The sequence below is a fragment of the Ochotona princeps genome, chromosome 7 (assembly GCF_030435755.1).
Source record: "Ochotona princeps isolate mOchPri1 chromosome 7, mOchPri1.hap1, whole genome shotgun sequence".
Classification (NCBI taxonomy): Eukaryota; Metazoa; Chordata; class Mammalia; order Lagomorpha; family Ochotonidae; genus Ochotona; species Ochotona princeps.
In genome coordinates, this window is record NC_080838.1 from 86660348 (window position 1) to 86686663 (window position 26316).

Sequence of the window (26316 nt, forward strand, 5' to 3'; positions counted from 1 at the left end):
AGCAAGGAGAGATAGACATGGCCCTGGAGGAGGGCAGGAGGCAGTGCTCCCTCTCAACACAAACATTCACACATGCACATACATACACACGTGCATACCTTATGCAGGTACACATGCACACAGATACATAAACCTGCACACATATAAACAAATATGCATAGATGCAAACATATACACAGATACACATGTAAGCACACACAGGTGGATATACTTGCACATGCATACACCCAAAGCCAAGGTTTCCTCCAACACTAACTTCCCACTTTTCTACTCTTAACACAAACGCATGTCTTCGTCTACTAGACAAAGTAAAGCAGACTCTGTCTCCTGCGAAGTACACGGTGTTTTCGGTAACACTTGCCCAGGCCTTGTGATGTGTGTCCCTGTCCCGAAGCTCTGCCTGTGGGCCTCCTGCCCTGGCACAGCCAGGCCTGCGTGAGAACAGGGTGCTCATGGAGATAGTTTCACGTGGAAAGGCAGATGCCTTCAGAGCCACTCGTGAAGGACATCTTCTCACTTGTAATTACAAGTCCCAGAGCTTGAAAGGAAATGAGAAAATCCATGGAACAGAAAGACCATTTTCTCAGCTACACCGCTCAGTTGCTCCTGCCAAATATGGAAAAATCACGTGCTGTCTTGTGTGTGTGTGTGTCTGTTTGTGTATCTATGTGTGTGTGTCTCTGTACATCTGTGTGTCTGTGTGCATTTGTACATCTGTGTGTGTCTGTGTGTGTCTCTGTACATCTGTGTATGTCTATGTGTGTATGTATGTCTCTGTGTCTCTGTGTGTGCGTATGTCTGTGTGTATGTGTGTGTCTATGTGTGTGTATGTCTACGTGTGTGTATGTCTGTGTCTGTATGTCTCTGTGTGTCTCTGTGTGTGTCTGTGTGTATGTCTGTGTATGTGTCTCTGTATGTTTCTGCATGTGTGTCTATGTCTGTGTGTGTGTCTGTATGTTTGTAAGACATAGGTATCCTGTATACGGTGCATGTGACTTATTCAAATGTGAATTTTAAACACACACATATAATTAAATTTTCAAAGACCTTTATTTTCTGCAACTATAGCATACTTTCTGATTTCATTTGTTATTCATTTATCTTTATAATTTTAAACAGAATATACATTAAAGGAAATTTTTCAAAAATGCACATTAAAAGGACACATGAAATATTAGATGAAAAGATATCATATAGGAACAGACAGAATACTTTCTTAGAATCCACACCTGTCTTTCCATATTAATAGCATTCTATCACGTAGGCAGGAAGCTACAACTCGGGATTAGAATATTAAGCATGTGTTGTTAGACAACTTGAAAGAACCATTTTAAGCAGAAAATCTGCAACTGTTTATAAATAGCCTGTGGTTGGTGTGCGTAAGCTACCGACATATTCTGTTTAAAATTTGGGGAGAGGAGTCATTGCACTCCAGAATGGCCAGGTTTAAAATTGCCAAACCATCGTTACCACATACAGCTGTGGGCGGCTATCCGGGTTGTGGTGCTGGTTTTTTTTATCTCAGTTCTTGGGAAATGTGCAAAACTGAAAGCAAACTTGTGTCTCCACAGTTTCCTGTTTCTTCAACTTTACGGCCTCATCTGGCATTATTCTGTCGCCCAATTACCCCGAGGAATATGGGAACAACATGAACTGTGTTTGGCTGATTATCTCTGAGCCAGGCAGTAGGATCCATCTCGTCTTCAATGATTTTGACGTGGAGCCTCAGTTTGACTTCCTTGCAGTCAAGGATGATGGCATTTCTGATATCACTGTCCTTGGGACATTTTCTGGCAACGAGGTACCTGCCCAGCTGGCCAGCAGTGGCCACGTAGTGCGCTTGGAATTCCAGTCTGACCACTCGACCACTGGCAGAGGGTTCAACATCACGTACACCAGTGAGTACACCTGCATGAGTACCGTGTCTGTGCTGCCATACTGAAACTCATATATGGATTTGGATTTCAATTGTTATCTCATTGTTGCCAAATTCGTGGGAGTAGCAAAATATACAGCATCGTTATGAAGACTTATTTAAGTTACAACCCATATAGTAGTGGACCTGGCCTCATATCATCTCTCAGTCTTTCTGGTTTTCTATATGTCCAAATATCTATATAATCACCTGACATCTGTCAGTTATACTGTCCATCATTCCTTCACCCTTGTCCATAAATTCACTTGTCCATTCATCTAGCCATGGATTTAATAAATCATTCAGCCATCTACCAGTTCATCCAAATATTGATCTGTCCTATCTGCCATCATTTCATCTATTCATTCTTCTGTCTGTCCATACATATAATTGTACATTCATCTGTCCATTAATGCATTATCCATCCATCCATCCACAGATCAATTCATTGATCCACACATCCCTCCATCCATCCATCTACACATCCACACATCCACACATCCATCCACACACCTATCCACACATCCTTCCTTACATTCATCCATCCAACCATCTACCCATCCTATCCAGCCACACATCAGTCCATTCCTCCATCCACATATCTATCCACACATCCATCCACACATCCTTCCATCCTTCCATCCATCCCTCTATCCATCTGTCCACACATTCACACATCCATCCACACACCTATCCACACATCTATCCATCCACACTCTAATCCACACATCCATCCACACATCCATCCATCCATCCACATGTCCATCCATCCACATGTCCATCCATCTACATGTCCATCCATCGACCCACACATCCCTCCATCCACACATCCACACATCCATCCACACACCTATCCACACATCCTTCCTTACATTCATCCATCCAACCATCTGCCCATCCATTCAACCACACATCAGTCCATTCCTCCATCCACACATCTATCCACATATCCATCCACACATCCCTCCACACATACTTCCATCCATTGTCCATCCACACATTCATTGTCCATCCATCCATCCATTGTCCATCTACACATCCATCCACACATCTCTGCACACAACCTTCCATCCATCATCTATCCACACATTCATTGTCCATTCATCCATCCATCGTCCATCCACACATCCTTCCATCCATGCATCCTTCCATCAATCAATCCATCGTCCATCCACCGTCCATCCACACATCATCCATCCATCCACCCACCCATCCATCCATCTATCCATCCATCCACATGTCTATCTATCTGCAGTCAATCCATCACCCACCAATCCACTCACCTTTTTTCCTCAATGCAGCAAGAGTGTAGTAAAAAGGATTTAGGATTTACAATTCAGAAGCGAAGTATTAGAACACCAGAATTTTAATATAATTAGTGACTTTTGACAAAACTAATTTCCTTTTTCTGAATTTCCTCACTTGAGAAGCACTTGATAAAACATCTGCTTTAATTAATTGTAGAGGGACTAAAGTGAAATGTTAATTTGACCAATACTGACATATCGCTTACTTACTGCCTATGTCTATCAGGCACTGATTTAGAATATACCAATAAGGACTGGTGTTATGATGATTCTGAGGTATGAATTTAGTATTTACTTCAATTATATTTAAACAAAGATAGTTGGGGTTCATCAGGGGAGTCTGTCCAGTGTCACCAATGTCATGTAAGAGGCAGAAATAACAGTACTATAACTCAGATACCAAAACAAAATGCTTTCCTGTACCCTCCAGCCAAATTGCTTCACTTTTGCTAAATGCAGATGGAAAGTGCTGTGCAAACCATCAAACGCTGAATATATGATAATTCTATCTGTGTACCCAGCTGCTCTCTCTGCTTCTCCCTGTGTCTTGACATTGATACTCTAGTTGTTTAATGTATTTGTCAATCTGTTAATGATATAAATGAAAATTGGACAAGAGTTGCCCTATAAGTTGGCTTAGTTTCCTTCTCATTTAATACATTCCACCCGTTTGATTCTTTTCCTTCTCTCTAGCATTTGGCCAAAATGAGTGCCACGACCCCGGCATCCCTGTTAACGGACGGCGCTTTGGCGACAGGTTTCTGCTTGGCAGCTCAGTCTCTTTCCACTGTGATGATGGCTTTGTGAAAACCCAGGGGTCTGAGTCCATCACCTGCATCCTGCAGGACGGGAACGTGGTCTGGAGCTCCACCGTGCCGCGCTGTGAAGGTGAGCACCCTGTCGTCTGCCCCACCCTACCTCCAGCCCCATCACCTGCCCCGCCCCCACCCCTGCGTTCTATGAAGTCATCCCTTCATTTGTGCAGACTTACCGTGCTCCTTCATTAGGGTTGCTCAGCAAGCAGAAACGTGAACACAGTGTGGAGGGCAGGGTTCCAGAGCAGGCATGGGCAGGGCTGTTTGCTCTAGATGCAGCAGGGGACACCTGTCCCAGCCTCCCCTCTCTGCTGGTTTGGCTGTGCCCTGTGGGGCTCCATGCAGAGCCCCTGACTGCAGTCTCTCTGTCCACAAGGCGCTGCCCCTACGCTTTCCTCTCCCTGTGTCCAGATTCCCGCTTCACAAGGACTGCACATGCTGGATGACAGTCCCTGTAGCCAGCAGGTCCCTGATGTCCACGGTGGCTCTGTGGCCACTGCCAGTCACTGCGATAAGAACTCCGAGGGCACACAGTCCAACCTGTGACCACAACTTAGTTTTACTTCTCTTCTTCTCATGGAACTTAATAAAAGCACAGTGTAACTTTCTTCTTGATATTTCTGCTGATATAATAAATCAGAAACAATTTAGGACAATGATATTGTGCCCTTAGTTATGACTCATTTTCAAAGTGTTCACCTACGCAGTAATCCATGCACAGTGAGCTCAGTTCCTCTCTATAAATAAGGTGACTTATATAACGGGGACAGTTGACATGTCATTGATATGTACAGCTTCAAGAGCATGGTGATGCCCCCCACCTTCCCTCACTCCCACCCGCCCTCCTCTTTCATTTCCTATTTTCTTTTGATATTGGCAATGGCATACTCTTCAGTTACTTTATTATAACAAGGTTAACCTTCCATCAAATTAAAAAAAAAAAATTCAGCAAGTAGTAAGTAGAAAAAACACCATTCCTGAAAAATATAGATGGAGGCACTGAACTACACATCTCAGCATGTTAATATCTGTGACTCTTTAGGTTTTTAAGCTCTGTGTGTTAGTTACCAAAAATCAGGAAATCTACAAGACATTTGTTTTTCAGGGACGCCTTACTTCACTGAGCATAATGGTTTCTGGCTGCATCCTTCTTGTGAAAGACAGTACTTCGTGCTTTCCTTGCAGCTAAGTAGACCTCCAGTGTGTGCACACACACAATTGCTTTACCAGTGATCAGTCGCCGGACTTTTAGGTCGACTCCATATGTTTAATATTGTGGGTTGACTTGCTATGAACATGTGGATACAGATAATTCTTACATATGGTCAATCTATTTTCATATTTCTCAGGAATCTCTGAATGGTTTTCAATAATGGTTATACTAATACCAACCCAAACCTTGAAAAAATTCAGTAAATTCTATCAAATTATAAATTTGGAGTTAAATTTTAATAACAGGTTTGTCTACCTGATTTTCCAAGAAAATAGTAAGTTACTTTATTAGCAAGATTATAGGAAAGACTTTTTTTTTAAATTATCCATGCACTTTATTTTTTTTATTGTATTTTTGTTGACAATCTTTACATAGTTAATTACGGTTAAAAAAAAAAGGCTCAGGGGGTACAGGGAAGTAGGTAACAGTATTATGTCCATATTGTTTCCATCATGTATCTGAGGTAAAGGGGGATATTGAGGGATAAGCCCCACCCAGTTTCCCACCCACCCCAAGTCCCGAATGTGGGGCACGCTCCGAGATCCTTGCTCAAATGGTTTTAATAGTTCTCCACTTATGAATCGCTGCCAGTTTCACTCGATGAGGTTGTCCACTGATTGACACAGTCCATCATGGAGTCCTCATTTGCCCAGTATTTCGCTGCCAACATATAGCTGAGGTGGTTGATTGACTTGCTCTGTCCTCTGTCTTTTCCTGGGTAGGGCTCTGAGTCCAGCAGTTCGATTGGGAAGATCTCCAAAGAAACTTTGAGGTATTCCCAGACCAGATTCTTGTATGGTCCAGAAAGCAAAGGGCCCGGCACAGACCAACACCTCGATCAGCTGGTGGTTGCAATTGCTGGGTTGGTTCTGTTCTCAGTCCTGATTTCCACTGGAACCAATGGATGTTGCAGTCCAGCCTGGCCCTGCCCAGCACATACTCGGCCCCCGCATCAACCAGTGAGAGCTGCAGCCTAGTCGGGGCGACCACCAATAACCCCCACCAGGCCCACCCCCTACCCTGGTTTGCCAGTATGTATAGCAGACTAGTCCAGTCTGTCCCACATCCTACTTGGCTCTTGTACTTGTCAGTGGGTATTAAAGCTTAGTTCCATCTAACCAACTCAACTCTCTAGCCCTCACGGATGTTGTTGAGTGCCTCTCTGTCTAGCCACCCCAGCCCCTGTCTAAGATTTCATACCCTCCCGCAGGAGTAGTGACCCAAGAGGGGGGAACCCACTATTTCCCTCCCAGGTCTCTCTCAGTCCCGGTTTATGCACTCTTCGGGTGGTTCTGTGATTTGACTTGACTTGACAGAATTAGTCCCCAGTGCCAGCTTCTGCTAGGTGATGCTGCGGTTAAGCCCAAACATCCCTCACCCACTCTAAGTTACGCTTGCACCAGCAGGAATCATCCGCCTAGCCTGGCTTTTCCCTGATCTAGTCCAGGTGCAGTGCACAGGTGTTGCAGCCTTGCTTAGTCTGGTCTGTCCCCATCCCAGCCCGAGCTCTCCAGTGGGAGTAGCTGTCTGGTGAGGGGACCAGCCCCTTAATCCCCACGCCAGCTCTGCCCCTCCCTTCCTGGATCTCGCGTGTGCTGGTTGGGTGCTGCAGTCAAATCCAGTACAGTCAACCTCACCCTAGTGTTCCATAGTGTGCACTGGTTTTGTCGCTACCAGTCCCGGCTCAACCCACACTCTGTTCTGGTGCTCAGATTTACCAGTGTATGGCATGAACTGATTCAGCCTGGTCTGCCCCTGACCCATGCCAAATGTATGCCAGTGGGAAACTGTCCATGGCCTATTCTGGGCTGTTTCCTATCATGCTTCTTGCACTTACCTGCAGGGACTGTGTCCTGCCAGAGGAGTTGTCCAGGTTCCTCCATCAGAACCTCTCCCAATGCCAGATTTTGTGCATACCAGGGGGTCCTTGAGCCAGCCCTATTTAGTTCACCTCATGTCCCAGCAGGAACAGTGGCTTTTCCTGGCTTGCTTTCACCCCATTCTGGTTCTTGTTGTTGGATGTTTCAGCCCAGCCATGGCTCGTCCATACCCACGTACAGCTCACACATGGCTCAGAATGGGGTTGAGACCCATCCTAGCCAGTCCCACATCCACCCCGGTTTTCCAGGACACCAGATGGTGTTGGGGTCTGGCCTGGCCCTGTACATCCAATCCCAGCCGACACTAGTGCCTTGGGAGACCACAACTGTCTCCTAGATAGAATGCAGCCTTCATTCCAGCACACGCGCCCCTTGGTGGGAACCTCAACCCAGTTAAGGTGTCCCCTTACCTCCCCACTGGACCTGTTCCTAGCAGTAGATCATGCGCCTGCCAGTGGTTGCTCTGACTCAGCTTGTCTCAGTCCCTCACTTGTCCTGGCCTCTACCTTAGACAGTGTGACTTAGTGTCCTTGACTCAAGTAGCTACCTAAGCAGCGATTCAGACAACCAATACCCCAGAGCACCCTGGCCGGGTGGCCAGCAGGCAGAGCCTGGCACCACATGGTGCACTGGCCACCCTCGGGGAGGCCGAGGACTCGTTCACTGCCTTGCGGCAGTGTCTTTGGCGTGAGCCCCCAGCATTGGGTCCGACCCGGCAGGGGCACCCCCCACAGCCGCCACACTGTGAGGAGCAGCACTTGCCCCCAATCCCAAGGCCCGAACCCCTCCCAAACTCACTCTGCCACAAGATATTAGCAGCTGGGCGGAGTTAGGAATTTTAACCCAGTTCCCAAGTTCCCTCATGGCGTACTTACCCTGAGGGAAGAGCTCTCTTGGGTCCTGGGGGAGGCCGAGGACTCGTTCACTGCCTTGCGGCAGTGTCTTTGGCATGAGCCCCCAGCATTGGGTCCGACCCAGCAGGGGCACCCCCCACAGCCGCCACACTGTGAGGAGCGGCAATTGCCCCCCGATCCCAAGGCCCGAATGGAAAGACTTTTTTTTGTCACACTATTGAGAATATAAAACTGTAGACTTGCAGTTCAAACTCATAGTAATTTGTTTCATAGTAAAATTCTTAAAGCCCCCTTACGTACATGAATTTCAAATTTTTACAATAAATTATTTACATGAATTATTTACTTAAAAGCCAGAGCTACAGGGAGACAGGAGAGAACGAGAACAAGAGATCCATCTACCAATTTTCCATCTACTAGTGCACTCAGCAGACAGCCACGATGGCCCGGGCCAGGCCGGGTCCAAGCAAGGAGTCGGGGGCTTGTCTCATTCTCCTATCCTGGTAGCAGGAGCCCAGGATCCTGGGCCACACCTGCTGCTTTACAGGCGCGTTATCAGAGAGCTGGGCAGAATGTGGACACCGGGACTCAGAATTGGTTACACCGCTGCACAACCATGTTTGTCTCTAAACTTATGTTTTAACTCCACAAACCTTTGGAAGTGCCAGTGAAAAAATAAATAAATAAAAAGGTTAATTGATTGATTGATTGATTGCAAAGGCAGATTTACAAGGAGAGAGGCAAAGATCTTTCATCTGGTGGTTCACTCCCCAAATGGCTACAATGCCTGTTTGGAGCTCAGCTGATATGAAGCCAGGAACCAGGAGCTTCTTCCAGGTTTCCCATGCGGGTGCAGGGTCCAAAGGCCTTGGGCAATCCTCAGCTGCTTTCCCAGGCCACAAGCAGGGAGCTGGATGGGAAGCAGAGCAGCTGGGACATGAACTGGCACCAAGTAGGGATCCTTTTACTTACAAGGGTAGAGGTTAGCCAGTTTAGCCTGTGTGCCAGGCTGCTTGAAATACCATTAGAAAAAAAACTTTTTTTAGACATAATTAATAGTGACTTGTGACAATTTATAAAACACAGAAAATAATGTTAAAATGTTGATTTGTGTTATGAGTGATTTCTTTTCCTCAATTGCATTGTGTCAGCTTTTGCCGCCGCCCTGCAGCAGCACTAAAATGACAACGAATTTCAAGGGCCTGGTAAAAACAGGAACCGCCACTTTAACTGGCACACACACACTGAACGAACACACACACAAACAAACGAAAAAAGGGAGGGCAAACGAAAAGGTGTGAGACGAAAAGGTGCCTGTCACCATCAGGCTGACAGGCAGCTCTCAAGCAAACTATGTCTTCACACTGTATGCTTAATGCCATTTGAGTGCATTGTCCTGAAATGCAGAGAGAGCTTTATTGCCGGAAGCAGGCTGCTTATATACAGTTCTCCACCAATCCCTTCTCCCTGTGGTCCACGGGGTGCTATCTGATAGGCCAGCAATCGCAGCGAGGGAGAATTAGCCTATCCCTGTGACTTCCTGCCTGCCTACTGGCGGGACAAATCCCGCCTCCTGGCACTCGGCCAGCCGCCATCTTGAAGCCCCTCATCCGTGTGGGGGGTGGGCCGCTCCCCACAAGCTTTGATTGTTTTTCGTAATTCAATGGGGGAGTCAGTCGTAATTCAACATCCAAGTGAGAGTTTCTGCCACCTGCTGTGTCTTCACATCCTCTGGCCACACCCACAGCCTTCCCAAGCAGGGATGTAAATACTGAGCATTAACCCAAGGACCCCAGCCCCAGCCCAGAGTTGGCCCCACTGCACCAAGGAGCAACTGCTGCCCGCTGCTTCTGCTGCCATGTCTGTGTGTCCCAGTTCCACAAGATGCCCTGGTTCTCCTGCTTTAGGACTGTTGCAGCAGTCTGCGTGTGCAAAGTTGGTTAACTGAAGGTTGGGAAGATAAGGACAGAATTTTCATTTCTGTTTATTTTCTTACATATTTTAAATGCATGACTTTACATTTTGAATTTTATAAAGCATTGAAGAGTTAACTGGTTTTCAATCCTCCAGAAATAGGTCAGTAAATGCAAGTGGGATGCTCAGTAGACAATTCTAATAAGGTGCAAAGTGAGTTGCATTTGTGAACAGTGCTCTAAGCAAGCAGATCGCCATTCATTTTACATGAGAAAATGTCACACAAGAGAGGTTTTAGAATGACAGAACCTGACTCTCTCCTCTGCTGGCCCTGGTTCTGCATGTGCATTGTTATCCCGCTGCCATTTGTAGATGTGGGAGGAGCTGAAGGGTTAGCTGCAGGGGAACCTGGCCAAGGGGTGAAAGCGGACAGGAAGCACAGTCAGGGACCAGAGGAAGGGACCCTCACGAAATGTCCACAGGAAGAACCCCTTGGGTGGACTCAGAGGAAACCCCAGCAGTTGGCCATCTGGGGAGAACAGCCTTAGCAGAGAAGAATAATTGATGGTGTGAGATCTGGAACTATACCTGCCTGAAAAACCCAATTACCAAGTGCAAATGAGTCTCAGCGAGATGAGGCTGATACCCTCCTGTGGCTAACCAGGTCCCCTAATCAATGCACCTGCTCAAAAGACCTGCAGGGTTCAGAACAGCATGGAAAAAAAACCAAGTGGTAATGTAGAAGCGAGCTACAGAACAAAAGACTGGATTTAAGAGATGTATGCAGGGCCGCGCACCACTTAGAGAATGTACATTTACTGTTTTTTCTATCAGTTCTATAATGTGCTTGAAATGAATTACAACAGGTTAAATAAATGTAGGTCATATGCTCTGATAATATTCCAATTAAGCTACAAGGGCATTTCAAAAAGTGTGGAAAATAGAATTAAAAGAGACATTTATTGGGGTAGAAAGACAAAACATTGCTTTCAGGAGATCCTCAAAAGTTCACAAAAAATGCATATTGTGAATCTATGTATGAATTTCTAACTTTTATAGCACTATGCTTTTAAATTCTCTTCCTGTACTTTTTGAATTACTTTTGTATAAATATGTAATAATAAACAACCACAAGAAATGACTAGGAAGTAAAATCTATTCTGATTAGCCGTGTACCTTAAGTCCTACAGTCCCCAGCAGCCCCAGGAAGGGGAATCCTTAGAGTAAGCAGACTGTGACTGAGTAGATCCCATGCTCCCAGGGGGATTTGGGTCTCTAGTACCTCCAGTGTCGGCAAAAAGGCGAGAGAGCATGTTGCTAAGACCGTCGGAAAGGACATGGTGGCTGCTTGAGAGGCTGGCATACCACACAGGAGTGCCTGGTTGAGAGAAAGTGAGGCAAGGTTGGGGGAGGGGTAGGAGATAAAGACAGACAAACATACCTGCCACCTGTTTGTTGCCCAGAGGTCCACAGTAGGTGGTATTTGACCAGTCCAGAGTTGACAGCCTGGAACCCAAGCAAGTCTCCTGTGGGAATGACAGGCACCAGCTCCTGGAGCTCCCACTGCTGCCTCCCACAGGGTATTGTCTATCAGGATGTTGGGAAGCAGCTCCTGGAGCTCCCACTGCTGCCTGCCATCAGGGTATTGTCTATGGGGATGTTGGGAAGCAGCTCCTGGAGCTCCCACTGCTGCCTGCCATCAGGGTATTGTCTATGGGGATGTTGGGAAGCAGCTCCTGGAGCTCCCACTGCTGCCTGCCATCAGGGTATTGTCTATGGGGATGTTGGGAAGCAGCTCCTGGAGCTCCCACTGCTGCCTGCCATCAGGGTATTGTCTATGGGGATGTTGGGAAGCAGCTCCTGGAGCTCCCACTGCTGCCTGCCATCAGGGTATTGTCTATGGGGATGTTGGGAAGTAGCTCCTGGAGCTCCCACTGCTGCCTGCCATCAGGGTATTGTCTATGGGGATGTTGGGAAGTAGCTCCTGGAGCCCTGGAAGCTGGAAGCTCTGGTTGATACAGTTAAGGACAGCCACAGTAGTCAGGGCTGTGCCAGGAGCCCCGAACGCCATTGTTTTTCCCAGGCGCATCAGCAGGGAAGCGGATTGGAATGGTGCAGCCAGGACTTGAACTGGTGACTGTACAGCGTGCTATGGCATGACACCTGCCATGGCATGAACTGCCCAAGTGCCTGCCTACACTGGACCTTCCTCCCCTGCCCAGGGCCTGTGGCTTTGAGCCTCTGCAGTGGAGTGGCTGTGCAGTCAGGTTACCTGACACTGTAGTGTCACCCAGCCGACGCTGAGCATGCTGCTAAGGGTCCCATGGAGTGTGTTAGAGTCAGCATGACCTCCAGTCCTGGCAAAAATAAAATCTTGATTGCCTCAGGATAAAGCCATTCGAGTTCTGAGGCAGGTACGTATGTAAAGGCAGTACATTAGCAAAATAATTACTGGCGGGGCTGGTGCTAGGCCTAAAAGGCGAGTCCTCTGCCTCTTGTGCTGTGTGCTGACAGCCCTGGGGCACCAGTTCAAGTCCTGGCTGCTCCACTTCAGATCTTCTTCCCTGGTAATAGCCTAGGGAAGCAGCAGTGACTCAGATCCTCAGGCCTCTGCACCCACATGGGAGAGTTGGAAGAAGCTCCTGGCTCCTGGCTCCTGGCCGGTTCAGCTCCAGCCGTCATCGCCATTTGGATAATAAATTAGCACATGGAAGAACGTGCTTTCTGTATCTCTTCCACTCTCTGTAAATCTAACTTACTAATAAAGGTATGTTTTTAAAAACTGGTGATGTGTGACAACTCAGCCACATTCCAAGGAATGCTTGGCTCACAAGGAATATAAACCTTTATCAAAGAAAATTCATAATTTTGTGTAGGAAATGAAACTACTAGAAAATATCTCCCCTTGCAACATGAATAATGCCTCATGTTATCATATAATTTTTAAAATTCTGTGCTTCCTCTATGTAAAGGCAAGTATATTTAGATCATTGAAAATGAAATAAGTAAAGTTAGTATGTTTAATTTTACTTAGGCAGGAATCTAAATATAATTTGTTATATTACTTCAGAGAATGTGGAAATGAATTTTCCCATTTGACTATATGATTATTCATGTTATAAATAAAATTTAAGGACTTACCCATTACTAAAGTTAATTAGTAATTTAAAAACTTCTTCCTCACTGTTTTCTAAGTGAAATTTTCTTTCATTCAATTTAAATTACATTCTATGTATACATTTTGCCCTGCTTTCCAAATGTTAATGTTCCACTGTAAACTTATTATTTCCCTTTTAGATATATCAGTGGCATTGCAGTGTTTGACCGTACTCCAGCCTGGTGATACATGCCACCATTTTTCCTCCATAAAATGGAAGAATTTGCTAAAGGGCTTATTTTTCTTATCTCAGTACATTTTCATATATGTGATTTGATATCTGTAGATTCACAAGGAGGCTTATCAATGGCAGTAGGCTTTGTGGGAAGAAAAAAAAAACATAAAAATCTGAAGAAAAAAAGTGCATCCAGGTAGAAAAATCTATGTAGGTGCAGTGTGAAACACAGCTATTCCCCTACATGACCCAGGAGCGCATGATGGGCCCACATCTCTGCAGCCTGCCTTGTCTACTGTTTGCTGCACACCCCTTCAGATGGAACTTAGAGAATTTGACTGAAAGCTGTCTAGTTTCCTGACGTTCATCTATGGCTCCATTTGTATGGGGAAAATCATTTTAGTTAAATGAATAAGCATACATCTCTCCTAGTACTTAAATTCCATATGTGAGGTTCTTCTAAACTTGCTCCCAAGTTGGTATTGGTTGAATTTCAAATGTGGCTGCAATACAGGTGCCGGGGCTACGTCCCTCTTGAGGTTGACGGATGATATAGTGAGCGCCTCCATGTGCACCTCTCAGCACTGAGATCGTTGGGGGAAAGAACTTGCTTGGCTCCCTGAGAAATGCCCATGTGTGTAATGTAGAGGCCTCACTTTGAGTGAACTCCTGCTTTAGGGGCACTCGTCTTGTTTGAAGAATGAGAACATTAGGCCTGTAATCCCGGGGGTAGATCCCATTCTACTAAGGCCTTCTAGGGATCATCAGGCCTGACTCTCCAACCTCCACTTTGCCTCCTCCTGCAGCCCCCTGTGGTGGACACCTGACTGCTGCCAGCGGGGTCATTCTGCCTCCAGGATGGCCAGGGTATTACAAAGACTCTTTAAATTGCGAATGGATCATCGAGGCAAAACCTGGACACTCTATCAAAATCACTTTTGATCGGTAAGAAAGAAAGCTTTCCTTCTTCTTTGGGTCTGAGGCCCACATTGCTTTGAAGTTCATGGGTATCAAAGCTGAGAACAGAGGAGGGGTTCCGGGGGGGTCCCCTGAGGCGCTCACTGAGTGAAACACAGACACCTGCTCAGGAATGTTATCCACTAAGCCCGTGGTCTTCCCTGCCCTGCAGAATGAGGCGATCTCAGGGGACTCTCCCTGATTTTCCCCTGGTTTTAGGATGAACAGAGGAAGAAATTCTTCATGGTATCTCAGTGCCCCTAGTGGCAGCTCCAGCTGCTGGCCCCGGAAAGGCCGCGGCGGGAGCAGACAGACCTGTCCTGCCTGGTGACACCTGCTGGTGGCTGCAGAGATGGCAACAGGTGTGTCAGACCCATCATGTGTTCATCATAAGAGTGATGCTATATCCACACGTGTGTTGACGTAGCTGTCTGACAAAGCACTTGATGATCTAACACGAGAAACCTGCAGGATCAGAATGAACACAGTAAGATGATTGAAAGGCACAACAGCTTTAATGTCAGAAAGCATTTTGTTTATGGCTTCACACTTTGTGCTTCCTCTACCATGATCTGCGTTTTCCTAGGTAATGTTCTGTTCTAATCTTCAGAATTTTGGAATATCTCCAGATATTCTATATTTCTTGTGTTTTTCAGTCATTTTCTGACAGTGACACGTTAAGGCTGGAGTGATTTCCACAGGAGTGGTGTCATCTTAGGAAATGTTTCAGTTTAAAATTATTATCCAGTGTATTGCTTACCTTTGCTGGGTGGCAGTGATGTCTCCCAGGATTATCTCTCAGAGCAACAAAGGGACTCTGCTTTGTGTGTCTACTATATTGGAGAATATATTTCTGTAAATAATAGTAATCACTAGGAACTTTAATTAAATGTAAATATTTAGTAAATTAGGTTTGCATTCACGTTTGTTTTCCCTTGCTCGGCAAGCTGGGCAGCTGAGGGCTCTGGCAGCTGCTACAGTAGCAGTTTTGGATTCTGGCTGCGTGCAAATCATTAGCACTCCATTCTCACTCACCTGAAGGAAGGCACGCTCAAAGTTTCCTATTCTTTTGTCTCCAAAATGATTTCACTCTGATGTTTTTCTAAATTCATTCCTAACTACCTGAAACTCCTAATGTTTTGAACTGGAGGTTTTTGCTCCCAATACAGTAAACAGCTCTTCTGAGAATGAGGTGCTAAGCGCAGCGTCAGCTGAAGCCTGTGAGCTGCAGTCCTCGCCAAGGCCGGGCATGCAAGTGACCAGTTCTACCTTGGCTGCCCCTTCATGAGCACTTGAGACCTCTTATTCCCAACGTTGTCCTGGGCACCTTCCGGCTGCCACAGGCTCCATGGGTCAGTCCTGCCGTCACTCCTAGAGTTGGATATGACAAGCATACAGGTATGCTTGTCCAGGCTCCTTGAATTCGAACTCAGACATTGGAGAAATCACAGTCTTTCAAAACTGGCCTGGAGTTGTGAAACAAACCTGGGGTTCTGCGCCCTCTAGCGCTGCACACACGCCCTGTGCTCAGCCAGTGCTCAGCCAGTCCTTATTTATGAAGGATGAGATTCAGGGTGCCAGTCTTGTTACTTGCAAGGAAAATAGTTAAAGGATACAGAATTTTTCTGTTGGCACCTGGAGGAGTGTCCCTTAGTTAGATGCGGGAAGAGCTCAAGCCAGGGTGTTGAGGCAGCTTTCTGTCTTTATCCAGGACAGCACGTGGGAGGTGCCGGGGCTCCTGTGTGGGTCCTTGGCTCTCGTGCGCTGAGTGAGTCAGGCTCAGGATGCTAAAGTTGCTCCCCATAGGCAGAATCAGGCACTTAGAAACCAGGTCAGCTCTGGGAGGACGAGACAGACCCATTTAAGAAATTACCCCAGTGCCTGGAACGGCACCAAAGTGCCCAAGTGGCTGAAGCTTCATGTCACTGTAATCCTGGGCAGATTCTCTGGAAGCGCAAGAGGCGTTAAGCACCTTCTGGAAGCAGTTGTAACATCTTTCAGATCATTAAAGTATCATTTGGTTCTTGAAGTAGCACTGTACTCAGTTTGATAATAGTGCGTTGCAGGAGCTGCTGAGAATGAAGCGGGCCCAGAGAGCTCCTGGGCCTTGGAGAGCACTGGGAGCCGTGCCACGTGCTGGGAGCCCGTCTGCCTTTAGCCGTCACCTGTCTTCAGTGTGTTCCTTTCGGGCCTCATGATGGTGTTAAGCAGAGGACCAGGCTGATTGAAGACTGCAGAGCTATCGCCCATCTTTGTGCTTTCTTCTGTTTACCCTCTGTTATCAGTCTACCACTGACGAATCTGTCTGCTATCTGTCCTCTCTGGCCACCTGTCGTCTACCACCTGCTGATCACTGTGCCTGCCTGTTGGTCCAGTCAAGAAAGCTGGTCAGGCTCGCGGTCTGTCTCAAAGCTCCATAACGCTGCTCCTGGCATCTGCCTTGCTACCAGAGTGTGCGGGAAGCCTGCGGGATTCTGGGTGTGTGGCTCTCATGGATTGGAGCAGGAGTGTATCCAGGTTTGTAGAAGGATCCTCAGTGGCGTGCAAGGCACTGACACAGCTCTGGCCCTCTTCTCTGGCTCCCGCCCCTGACAGGTTCCAAACTGAAGTCAACTATGACACCTTAGAGGTGCGCGACGGGCCAGCTGCGTCCTCGCCGCTGATTGGAGAGTACCACGGCACGCAGGCGCCACAGTTCCTTATCAGCACTGGCAACTTCATGTACCTGCTCTTCACCACCGACAACAGCCGCTCCAGTGTGGGCTTCCTCATCCACTATGAGAGTGAGTGGCCCCGCGCGTGCCTGGGCCGGGCACTTTCCCTTGGGGAGCCCAGGACGAGGGGTCCTGGGACTCGCAGCAGTTCACCTTCGTGGTCGACCACACATTCATGTTTACATAGAATGCCGTGGGCTCAGTTGCTGCTGCCGACAGCAAGTGTCCTAGGAGGCACAGCTACAGTCCTACCCCCGCGTGCTGGACAGGGAAGGTCTACAGCCAAGTAGGGCCAGGATGTGGTGGATCTGTTAGCAGCCATGAGCATTTCCCTGGCTACAGAAAAAACAGAAAGAGAGAAGACAGAAATACAGCCCAACCAAGTGCTGCCCAATGGCGACTTCTAGGTGGAGAGACCCAGCCCTTATTTGGCAGGATTTTTTTTCCTCCCCAAAATAAATACAATTGATATAGAAACTATAAAAAGTACTACCCAATGACGATTCCTAGAGTATAACAGATGTTGACATGCTGGTTAGGCACTCAAGCACATGTGTGGTCTTCCAGGTGTGCAAAAGGAGCGCTCTCCAGTGTGCTGAGTCCCAAGGCTTGTTTTACGTGATATCCTTTTCCCTGTGTCACCTTCTGCTCTTCACGTGGCCTCTACCTCCCTGCACTCCCTCCGATTAGTCACTTCTGTGCAAGTTCCTTTCCCTCATATGTTCCTATAATCACACGGAGATGGACTCACTGTGTGTGCAAGACTGTGTGTGGCTGTGGATGAACGAAGAGTGTGATACTCAAAATTCTAATAGCAACATCCTGGCTCTTACTGACTTATAGGGAATTCAAGATTTAGCTCAATGCCATTAGTCATGCTTCTTACATATACATGGTATTATCTTCAAAATTTAGATTTAGCGTCATAAGCACTTTATGCTTCCTTCCGTTTTCATGTCCAATCAGAATGACTTTTTTTTGGAGCAGTACATCATCACCTGCAGCCTTGGGAGTGTGTGAAACCCTGCACACAGCACAGGTCCTGCCAGTCCAGTAAGAGAGTGAAATCAGAGAACAACGTTGCCAGGCACCAGCGACAGCCAGCACCCAGGTTGCTTCTCTTTGGAGCAGCTTTAGTTCACTGTGGCTGCTTGGACTACTTTGAGTAAATGTATCCCAGAGGCCACATGCAGGCAAGGGAATTGAATTTGCTCATCTAACTCATTTAAGGAAGCAGGCTATTCTCATTTCTTCTTTCTAGAAAATCCAAGAATGAGAGTCTGTTCACAGCTTCCCATTAGTGTCTCATCGTCACTAGTATCACAGGATGATAGTCCCACATATGTAGGCAGTAATTCAGTGAGCAAATAATTCACTCAGCAGACCACCCGAAAATCTTTATTGTTTGAAGTGAATTGGAAAAATCATATGTTGGGGGTTCTTTCAGTTGCCCTGTGCCTCAAGTGCTGAGTAGTTCACCAAGACAGTGTCTCGAATGGGGTGGTGCCAGAGCAGTGTTCGCTGGCACTGTTCATTTGATCAGAAGGAGGAAGAACACGTCCACCAAGACAGTGGTTTTGTTTTAGTGCACTGGGAGCCCTGTGTTAGACACTTCTAGACATGCTAGAAATTGAGCATTTCTTTTCCTTCTGTTTATTGAAAAGCTATGGAGGTAGCTCTGTCTCCATGGAAAAGAGCACCACTGCCCATCGCACCGGTGAAGGTAGGCCTGGCAGGCCTGCAGCCCAGACAGAAAGGTGTGTGCTGGAGTCCTGACTCTCTTGATCTCAGCTTCCCGCAGATAGGCACGGTGGGAGGTAGCAGGTGATGCTGCGAGCAGTGGAGTCCCAGTGTGTTCTCTTGTGGAGGGCATTTTAGACATGAAGCAGGAGAGAAGGAGAGTGTGTCTCTCTGTCTCCCTGCCTCATAAGTGAATGCATAAAAAAACAGTAGAACAGAAGGAAGGCAGAGTTGCCACCTGATAGTTAAGGTAAGTGTGTATGTTGGGGGTGGGGATCCCCCTTCTACACATCCTCAGAGCTCCGCTTTCTAAAGTCCTCTGCATTCTCACACGGTAAGATTTGGAGATCTTTCCAAAAAGTCCAACATATTTTGTGTTCCTCCAGTCGAAGTCTGCAAGCTTTATTGGAGAAGAACGTTTGCCCTCGGGGATGTCATGTTGCTCCTTGATTTGTTCTCACCTATTATTCATTGATTCATCATCAAAGCCACAGAAACAAAGGAGATAGAGGATGTGGTGTTTATAAGAAAGAGCCCAGACTTGCAGAGCAGTGACATTGGCTGGTGTTCTCCCTAATGGGTGTCTGAGGGCGCTCTATGCTCTGGAGGCCTGTGCTGCATCCCATGGTGTGGAGGGGCCTAGGCACTCCCTGTGAGCCCCGTGCCCACAGGTGGCTCTTGGTTTGGCTGCTGTCCTGCAGAGCAGGCGGACTCTGCCACAGGCATCTCAGCAGAGTCCTGAGCCCTGGGCCCAGTGTTGCGATTCAGGAAGCTGGTGGTGAATGCCAGAAAGCTGGGTTTTTCACCAAGCCTTCAAGGTGATGCTGTGTGCGGCAGTGGTAGATGTGGGCCGTGTCCCAGGAGAGAACCTACGGTGGTTGAGAGGGCCTGGGCTCAGGGCTGCAGGGGGAGAGGGCCAAGAGAAAGGCACAGGGAGGGGGAAAGAAGAGTATGGAAAGGTGATGATGTGGGAAAGACAGAACGAACCCTTTATAAGTTTGCATGTGCGTGCCATCCTGCAGGGAATTATTTCAAAGCCACCTTGCTGACACTTGAAAGATTTGACATCTGCTCATGAAGAAATTCTCAAGGAATCTGTTGCCTGTGACACATGAATGACATGTGCCAAAGTCTTTATGCCTTTTGCAAGTCGTACTGTTGCCCCTCTGTCTTTGGCCTGCTGTCATACTTGGCTGGTCCAGCTCCTAATGATCCCTCTTACTACCAGTGTTCTCCAGACAGAAAGATTGCAGGGACGGCTGCTGGCCTTGGCAAAGGGGTTACAAGAGGCCGTAGGCTGCTGTGAGCATTATTCACTTCCGCTTGGCTTGCTGAAGTGCAGACTGAAGCCTAGGGAAACCTGTACAGCCCAGCTCTGCTCTGTGCCCCGGCTGGCCTGTGGTCGCCGCTCTCAGCCCAGCTCTGCTCTGTGCCCCGGCTGGCCTGTGGTCGCCGCTCTCAGCCCAGCTCTGCTCTGTGCCCCGGCTGGCCTGTGGTCGCCGCTCTCAGCCCAGCTCTGCTCTGTGCCCCGGCTGGTCTGTGGTCGCCGCTCTCAGCCCAGCTCTGCTCTGTGCCCCGGCTGGCCTGTGGTCGCCGCTCTCAGCCCAGCTCTGCTCTGTGCCCCGGCTGGCCTGTGGTCGCCGCTCTCAGCCCAGCTCTGCTCTGTGCCCCGGCTGGCCTGTGGTCATTGCTCTAATAAGGTGTCCAGTCACAGCCTATTCTTACATTGCTCCATTCTTTGTGAGGGAGGGGGCACCATTTCTTTACATAAACACACCTGAAATGTTCCTACGGAATAATCCTCTCTTTATTTATTGGCCAATCTTTCAGCTGCTATTTTAAAATAGCTTTAATGTTGGAGAATTACAAACTACATTTTCCAATGCATGCAGGTTTTCTGTTTCACTTTGGAGCATTTCATTGTAAAGCATTTCCTGAATATGTTCTCAGAATTATGCTTTCCAATACTATTAGAAGGAAGAAGGGAGACTCACTAGAAAACACCTCCGTGGGAGTCATCTATGTTATCCACATGTCTGACAGGCTAAGGAGCAGGTTGTATGTTTACAAACAGATGCGCTCACAGGTCATTTTGTGGGTTGTAGTGATCTTTTTATGATTGTGAGTGAAGAACACTTGGGACGTAGTGGTAATGGGTCCCATTTAGCTGGGTTTATGCACAGATAAACACATGGAGGGTCTCACACACCACCATCCTACCACATGGATGCAGATGTAAGAGAGGTGAGGGACAGGCAAGGACTTACTCTAGAATGACAGTTAAAATGTATTATGACCAACCAGCATAATTTCTTGGCCTGGTTCCTTTTCTATAACTGAGTATATTTCAAGGCATTTATGAGACAGTAAAAAGTGGCCTCCATGCCATGGCCAATAAAAGGCGTTCAGGGAAGCCACCTCTCCCTTGGATAAGAGGTTTGTCAAGGTTCCCAGCGGGACCACACCCAGTTCCTGTCAATTGTGACTTAAGACAAGCCGCTCATGGGTGACTTTCAAAGTCAGCTCCTTTTCTTCACCAAGTAGTAAATGCTGTTAGTCCTTTCTCTTACAAAAGACTAGCAGAAGAAAATCTATCAGTTCCACCCCCAAAAAATACTCTCATGATTTTAAAGCCAAGAAGCAGTGTTACAGAATCCAAAGACTTCTCTAGCTTTCAATGGAAATCTGTGGGTGCACGGTTGTCTTTGTGTTGCCAGGACTGGGGGTGGGAAGGGAGAGAAACTCCATCAGCACCTGGCAGATGCAGTGCTAGTTCTCCGTCCAAGCAGACTCTCGTCCCTGGAGACTGATTTTCCTTTATTGTAGAGGCCTTGGTGCACTGCAAGAGCGCACCCTCCTGACATCCCACGTGATCTTCCCTGTCTTCTGATTTCAGAATCCTGAGTGCCCGGGGTCCAGGGAGACATGTTCAAGGCCCGCAGTTCTGTGCCTGAGTCCCCGGGGTCCAGGGAGACATGTTCAAGGCCCGCAGTCCTGTGCCTGAGTCCCCGGGGTCCAGGGAGACATGTTCAAGGCCCGCAGTTCTGTGCCTGAGTCCCCGGGGTCCAGGGAGACATGTTCAAGGCCCGCAGTTCTGTGCCTGAGTCCCCGGGGTCCAGGGAGACATGTTCAAGGCCCGCAGTTCTGTGCCTGAGTCCCCGGGGTCCAGGGAGACATGTTCAAGGCCCGCAGTTCTGTGCCTGAGTCCCCGGGGTCCAGGGAGACATGTTCAAGGCCCGCAGTTCTGTGCCTGAGTCCCCGGGGTCCAGGGAGACATGTTCAAGGCCCGCAGTTCTGTGCCTGAGTCCCCGGGGTCCAGGGAGACATGTTCAAGGCCCGCAGTTCTGTGCCTGAGTCCCCGGGGTCCAGGGAGACATGTTCAAGGCCCGCAGTTCTGTGCCTGAGTCCCCGGGGTCCAGGGAGACATGTTCAAGGCCCGCAGTTCTGTGCCTGAGTCCCCGGGGTCCAGGGAGACATGTTCAAGGCCCGCAGTTCTGTGCCTGAGTCCCCGGGGTCCAGGGAGACATGTTCAAGGCCTGCAGTTCTCTGCCTGAGTCCCCGGGGTCCAGGGAGACATGTTCAAGGCCTGCAGTTCTGTGCCTGAGTCCCCGGGGTCCAGGGAGACATGTTCAAGGCCTGCAGTTCTCCGTCTGTGGCCCCGGGGTCCAGGGAGGGAGGCATGTTCAAGACCTGCAGCTCTCCGTCTAAGGTCGCAGGGTCCAGGGAGACATGTTCAAGGCCTGCAGTTCTCCGTCTAAGGTCGCAGGGTCCTGGCAGGATGACCTCACCTCCAGCTTCTGTGCACCATGCATACTGACTGGTTGCCATTGATTCCACACTTGGTGTAGAGTCTGCTTAATTTCTACCAGCTCATTACATAGGCACAACTGACCAAATCTTTAGTTGTCTCACAGAAGCTTTGGTAAAATTCGTGCAGCAATCAATGATACCCCACAGATCTCCCTGGGCGACATGTTAGTCTGAAAGCTGAGAACATTTAAATCTCAGCTAATACTCCAGATCTTCAATCTAGGTTCCTAAACCTTCCTGGGAGAGCAGTCCAGAATTCAGCAAGGACTGTATTTCTCTGCACAGGCCACATTGCGGCTCAGTTGCCTCCTTCATTCCACTTATCCTCATCCTCAAAAATACATGAGCACACTTGAGAAAGCTTACAAGATAAAATTAAAAGATAAGCTTATTTTCATCCAAAAAGTTGGAATCTGTGCATACTAATGGTATTAAAATTATCCATTTTAATTTATTTCATCAAGATAAAAGTGATTCTTTTCCCACAAACTTTTATTTAAAATTTGCCCTTATTTGAGCGAGAACAAGAGAGCAAGAACAAGAGCAAGAGAGAGAGAGAGACAAAGAGACAGAGACAGAGAGGTGCTTCCATTCCTTGGTTCATTCCACAAACAGGTGCAATGCACAGAGCAGAGTAGGGTATGAAACCAGCATTTCAGATCTCCCAAGTTGGTAACAGATGTCCCTGCTGCCCGCTGGGATCTGCACTGGCAGGAAGGTGGGTGTGAAGCCCGAGCTGAGGGCTGAGCCCAGGCACTGTGACTTGGGATGTGGCTGTGGGATCCATGATTTAAATACCTGACTCCTGTGAACTGTTTGAAATACTTTCTCATGCTATTCTAGGTAAATGTGAAAGACAGAGAAAAGAAACAGTTACAATGGCATAATTTCTTTATACGGCATTTTATTTTTTGTATGTTTTAATATAGGGTAATTTTGGGCTTCTTAAAAGTGGCTGACTAGAGCGTGAATTTTGAAACTCTGTGGATTCATGGAATGCAGTCTTAGGATTCAGACTGAATTGTGTGTGTGCCATGGGTATGCGTACACATGAGAGAGTGACTGACAAAACCCAGCTGGACAAAGAGAGCAAACAGGACTGAGAGAATAGCAACAGCTCAGACTTCATTTAGTGAAGTCCATGGATTTCTTTTTCCAATGAAGGCTCATAAAATTTATAGAAATCAGTGAGTTACTTAAGGTTGTTGGACTGAGATGTCTTCTGTTAAGCAGAGTGGGCATCTGCATGTCCTTAGGGGGCGGCTGTGTGCCAGTGTGTGATGGCCAGGCACGAGCTCGCTGCTAATGCTCCCAGGTCACCAGGAAGGCCCTCACGCACTGTGTTTCTGTGCATGTAGGTGTGACTCTCGAGTCAGACTCTTGCCTGGACCCGGGCATCCCTGTGAATGGTCGTCGGCACGGCAGTAACTTTGGCATCAGGGCCACTGTGACATTCAGCTGCGACCCAGGGTACACGCTGAGCGAAGATGAGCCCCTGGTGTGTGACCGCAGCCACCAGTGGAACCACGCACTTCCCAGCTGTGACGGTAGGTCAAGTCTTGGAGGAGTTTGCCTGCACAAGGTCCTCATTGCGGGAGAGTAACTGTTGAGAACGAATGAATGTGGGATTATGTGCTGCTGAATTTCACGCTCAGAACAACCCAACTTATCCTTGTGTGTGTCATCATTGCATATGGCATTTGTTGAAGATACCATGTGGCATGGAGATCCTAGGTGGTCAGTGGCACCTTCCCTCTGGTCTCACAGGTGCCCTGGAGCTGCACTGTCCCCAGAACATGCCTCTCACAGACCTCTGTGGCCCTGCCTCATGTGATCTACTGTTTTGCCCCAGCAGCTGTGCTGTTTAGCATCTCAGACACAAATGGCACCCTCCAGGGTCACATGTCCCTGCACTGCCCTGTGTCATGCCACGGTCACATGTCCCTGCACTGCCCTGTGTCGTGCCACGGTCACATGTCCCTGCACTGCCCTGTGTCGTGCCACGGTCACATGTCCCTGCACTGCCCTGTGTCGTGCCAGGGTCACATGTCCCTGCACTGCCCTGTGTCGTGCCAGGGTCACATGTCCCTGCACTGCCCTGTGTCGTGCCATGGTCACATGTCCCTGCACTGCCCTGTGTCGTGCCATGGTCACATGTCCCTGCACTGCCCTGTGTCATGCCATGCCAGGGTCACATGTCCCTGCACTGCCCTGTGTCATGCCATGGTCACATGTCCCTGCACTGCCCTGTGTCGTGCCATGGTCACATGTCCCTGCACTGCCCTGTGTCATGCCATGCAGTGGATGCCTACAGTAAAAATGGACTTGTGTTTGCTTGTAAAAAAAAGTGCACATTTTACCTTTGACTAGAGAATAAAACCCCCAAATAATCCCACTTTTTGAGTGTGCGTGTGTTCCATTTCAGTGCCCTTTATAGATTATAAGCACTTCTTTTTAACCATACTGTAAGCATTCATTAAAAATCTTGATATCTTTAAAATATTGCATTCCAGATAGCAGGGTTCATGAGACAGTTATGTTTAATATGAACCTCTAAGGGCCATTGACCTTTGCCACTGAATTCTTAACCTAAGCAGTAACTGGTGCTTGGGGAGTGATCCTAGAAGTTCAGGTCGAACAGCTGCAGGAGCTGGAGGCTGAATTGGATCTGAAGAGTGCAGTGGGAACAGGGCAGAGGCAGGGAGGTGGGCAGATGGGCTGTGTACAAGCCAGGGAGACCACTGAGAGTGGGCGCGGGGGTGACGGCTCATCTGAGCAAGGAGGGGTGGGAAGCGGGGGACCTGGATGCAGAACAGGCCCGGTGACTGGGAGTGTGGTGGCCCTGATCCGCCGGAAAGACAAAGGCAGGTCTTCCTTGGAACTCTTCACCCTCAGGATGGGCCACAGTATCTATCCTGAGGGAGCCTTCCAAAGCACATGAAAAGGGGTGACAGTCTGAGCACGGTGTTCTGTCTCCACTTTCTGAAAATACGTGGATTTTTATCCTCCTTCTTTTACAGCTGACCTTAAGTGAAGTCTAAAATAACACATCACCTTCACCAGTGTAGATGATGACATTGCCACCATTGGCTGGGAAACAATTCAAAAGCCCCGTGGGATCAAGAACAAGACAGGGAATTATCCACTTTGCTCCAGAGATCCCTACCAACTCAGCAACTTAAAAAAACGTTGCAAATCATAAATATTAGAAAGAATGATTCTTGAACTTTTAATCATGATTGTTGTGTTGGTGATTTTAGTATGGTCATGGGCAATGGCTTACTACATGAAAAAAGCTTATTAGAAATAGTAACTACATCTGAGGGAAAAAAGACAAAGCCTGGAAAATTCTAGGAAGAAATATAAACTCTTGTTTCAAAAATGTAGCAATTCATAATAGAACACAAATGGTTATCTTAATGTCAGAAACAGTATATTTCTAGATTGGAAGATTTAAATTTAAGTATAAAATTTGCCTGCAAAATTTTAAGTTCCATAAGATCTAATTAAAGTATTATTTTAAGAGAAATGTTAGAACATTTAAAAGCTAATCTGGCAGAGCAAATGACAAAAGCAGATACAATGTACATTCTTTTAGGATAACGTGGAAAGGCTGTCCAGGTGGCTTCAAAGCATTGGGAGCCTTCAGGATAAAGAAGACAATAAAGGGAAGGTACAGATGTTGGACAATGGTTAGGGATATAGTACAGAGAGAATCTAATAATGGATTTTGCCAGTTTAGGAACTAGACTTTCAAAAATCGTTTTGAATTCTAGCAGAAAGATGTCCTATTTCTACACAAGCTTGATCAAATTGTGTATCTGACTGCTTTTAAAAAGGTTAAAAAGGTAAAGATGATACACAT

General features: G+C 47.6%; 1 protein-coding gene across 1 annotated transcript in view; it reads left to right on the top strand.

The window, feature by feature from the left end:
• The window catches only part of CSMD1 (CUB and Sushi multiple domains 1), a 652915-nt gene that overhangs the window by 320468 nt on the left and 306131 nt on the right, over window positions 1-26316 (top strand). Inside the window, exons 10-14 of the mRNA XM_058666667.1 lie at window positions 1572-1898; window positions 3916-4110; window positions 14037-14175; window positions 16783-16970; window positions 23810-23998. Of these exons, the coding sequence (XP_058522650.1) occupies window positions 1572-1898; window positions 3916-4110; window positions 14037-14175; window positions 16783-16970; window positions 23810-23998 (1038 nt within the window). The remainder of the gene's footprint in view (window positions 1-1571; window positions 1899-3915; window positions 4111-14036; window positions 14176-16782; window positions 16971-23809; window positions 23999-26316) is intronic.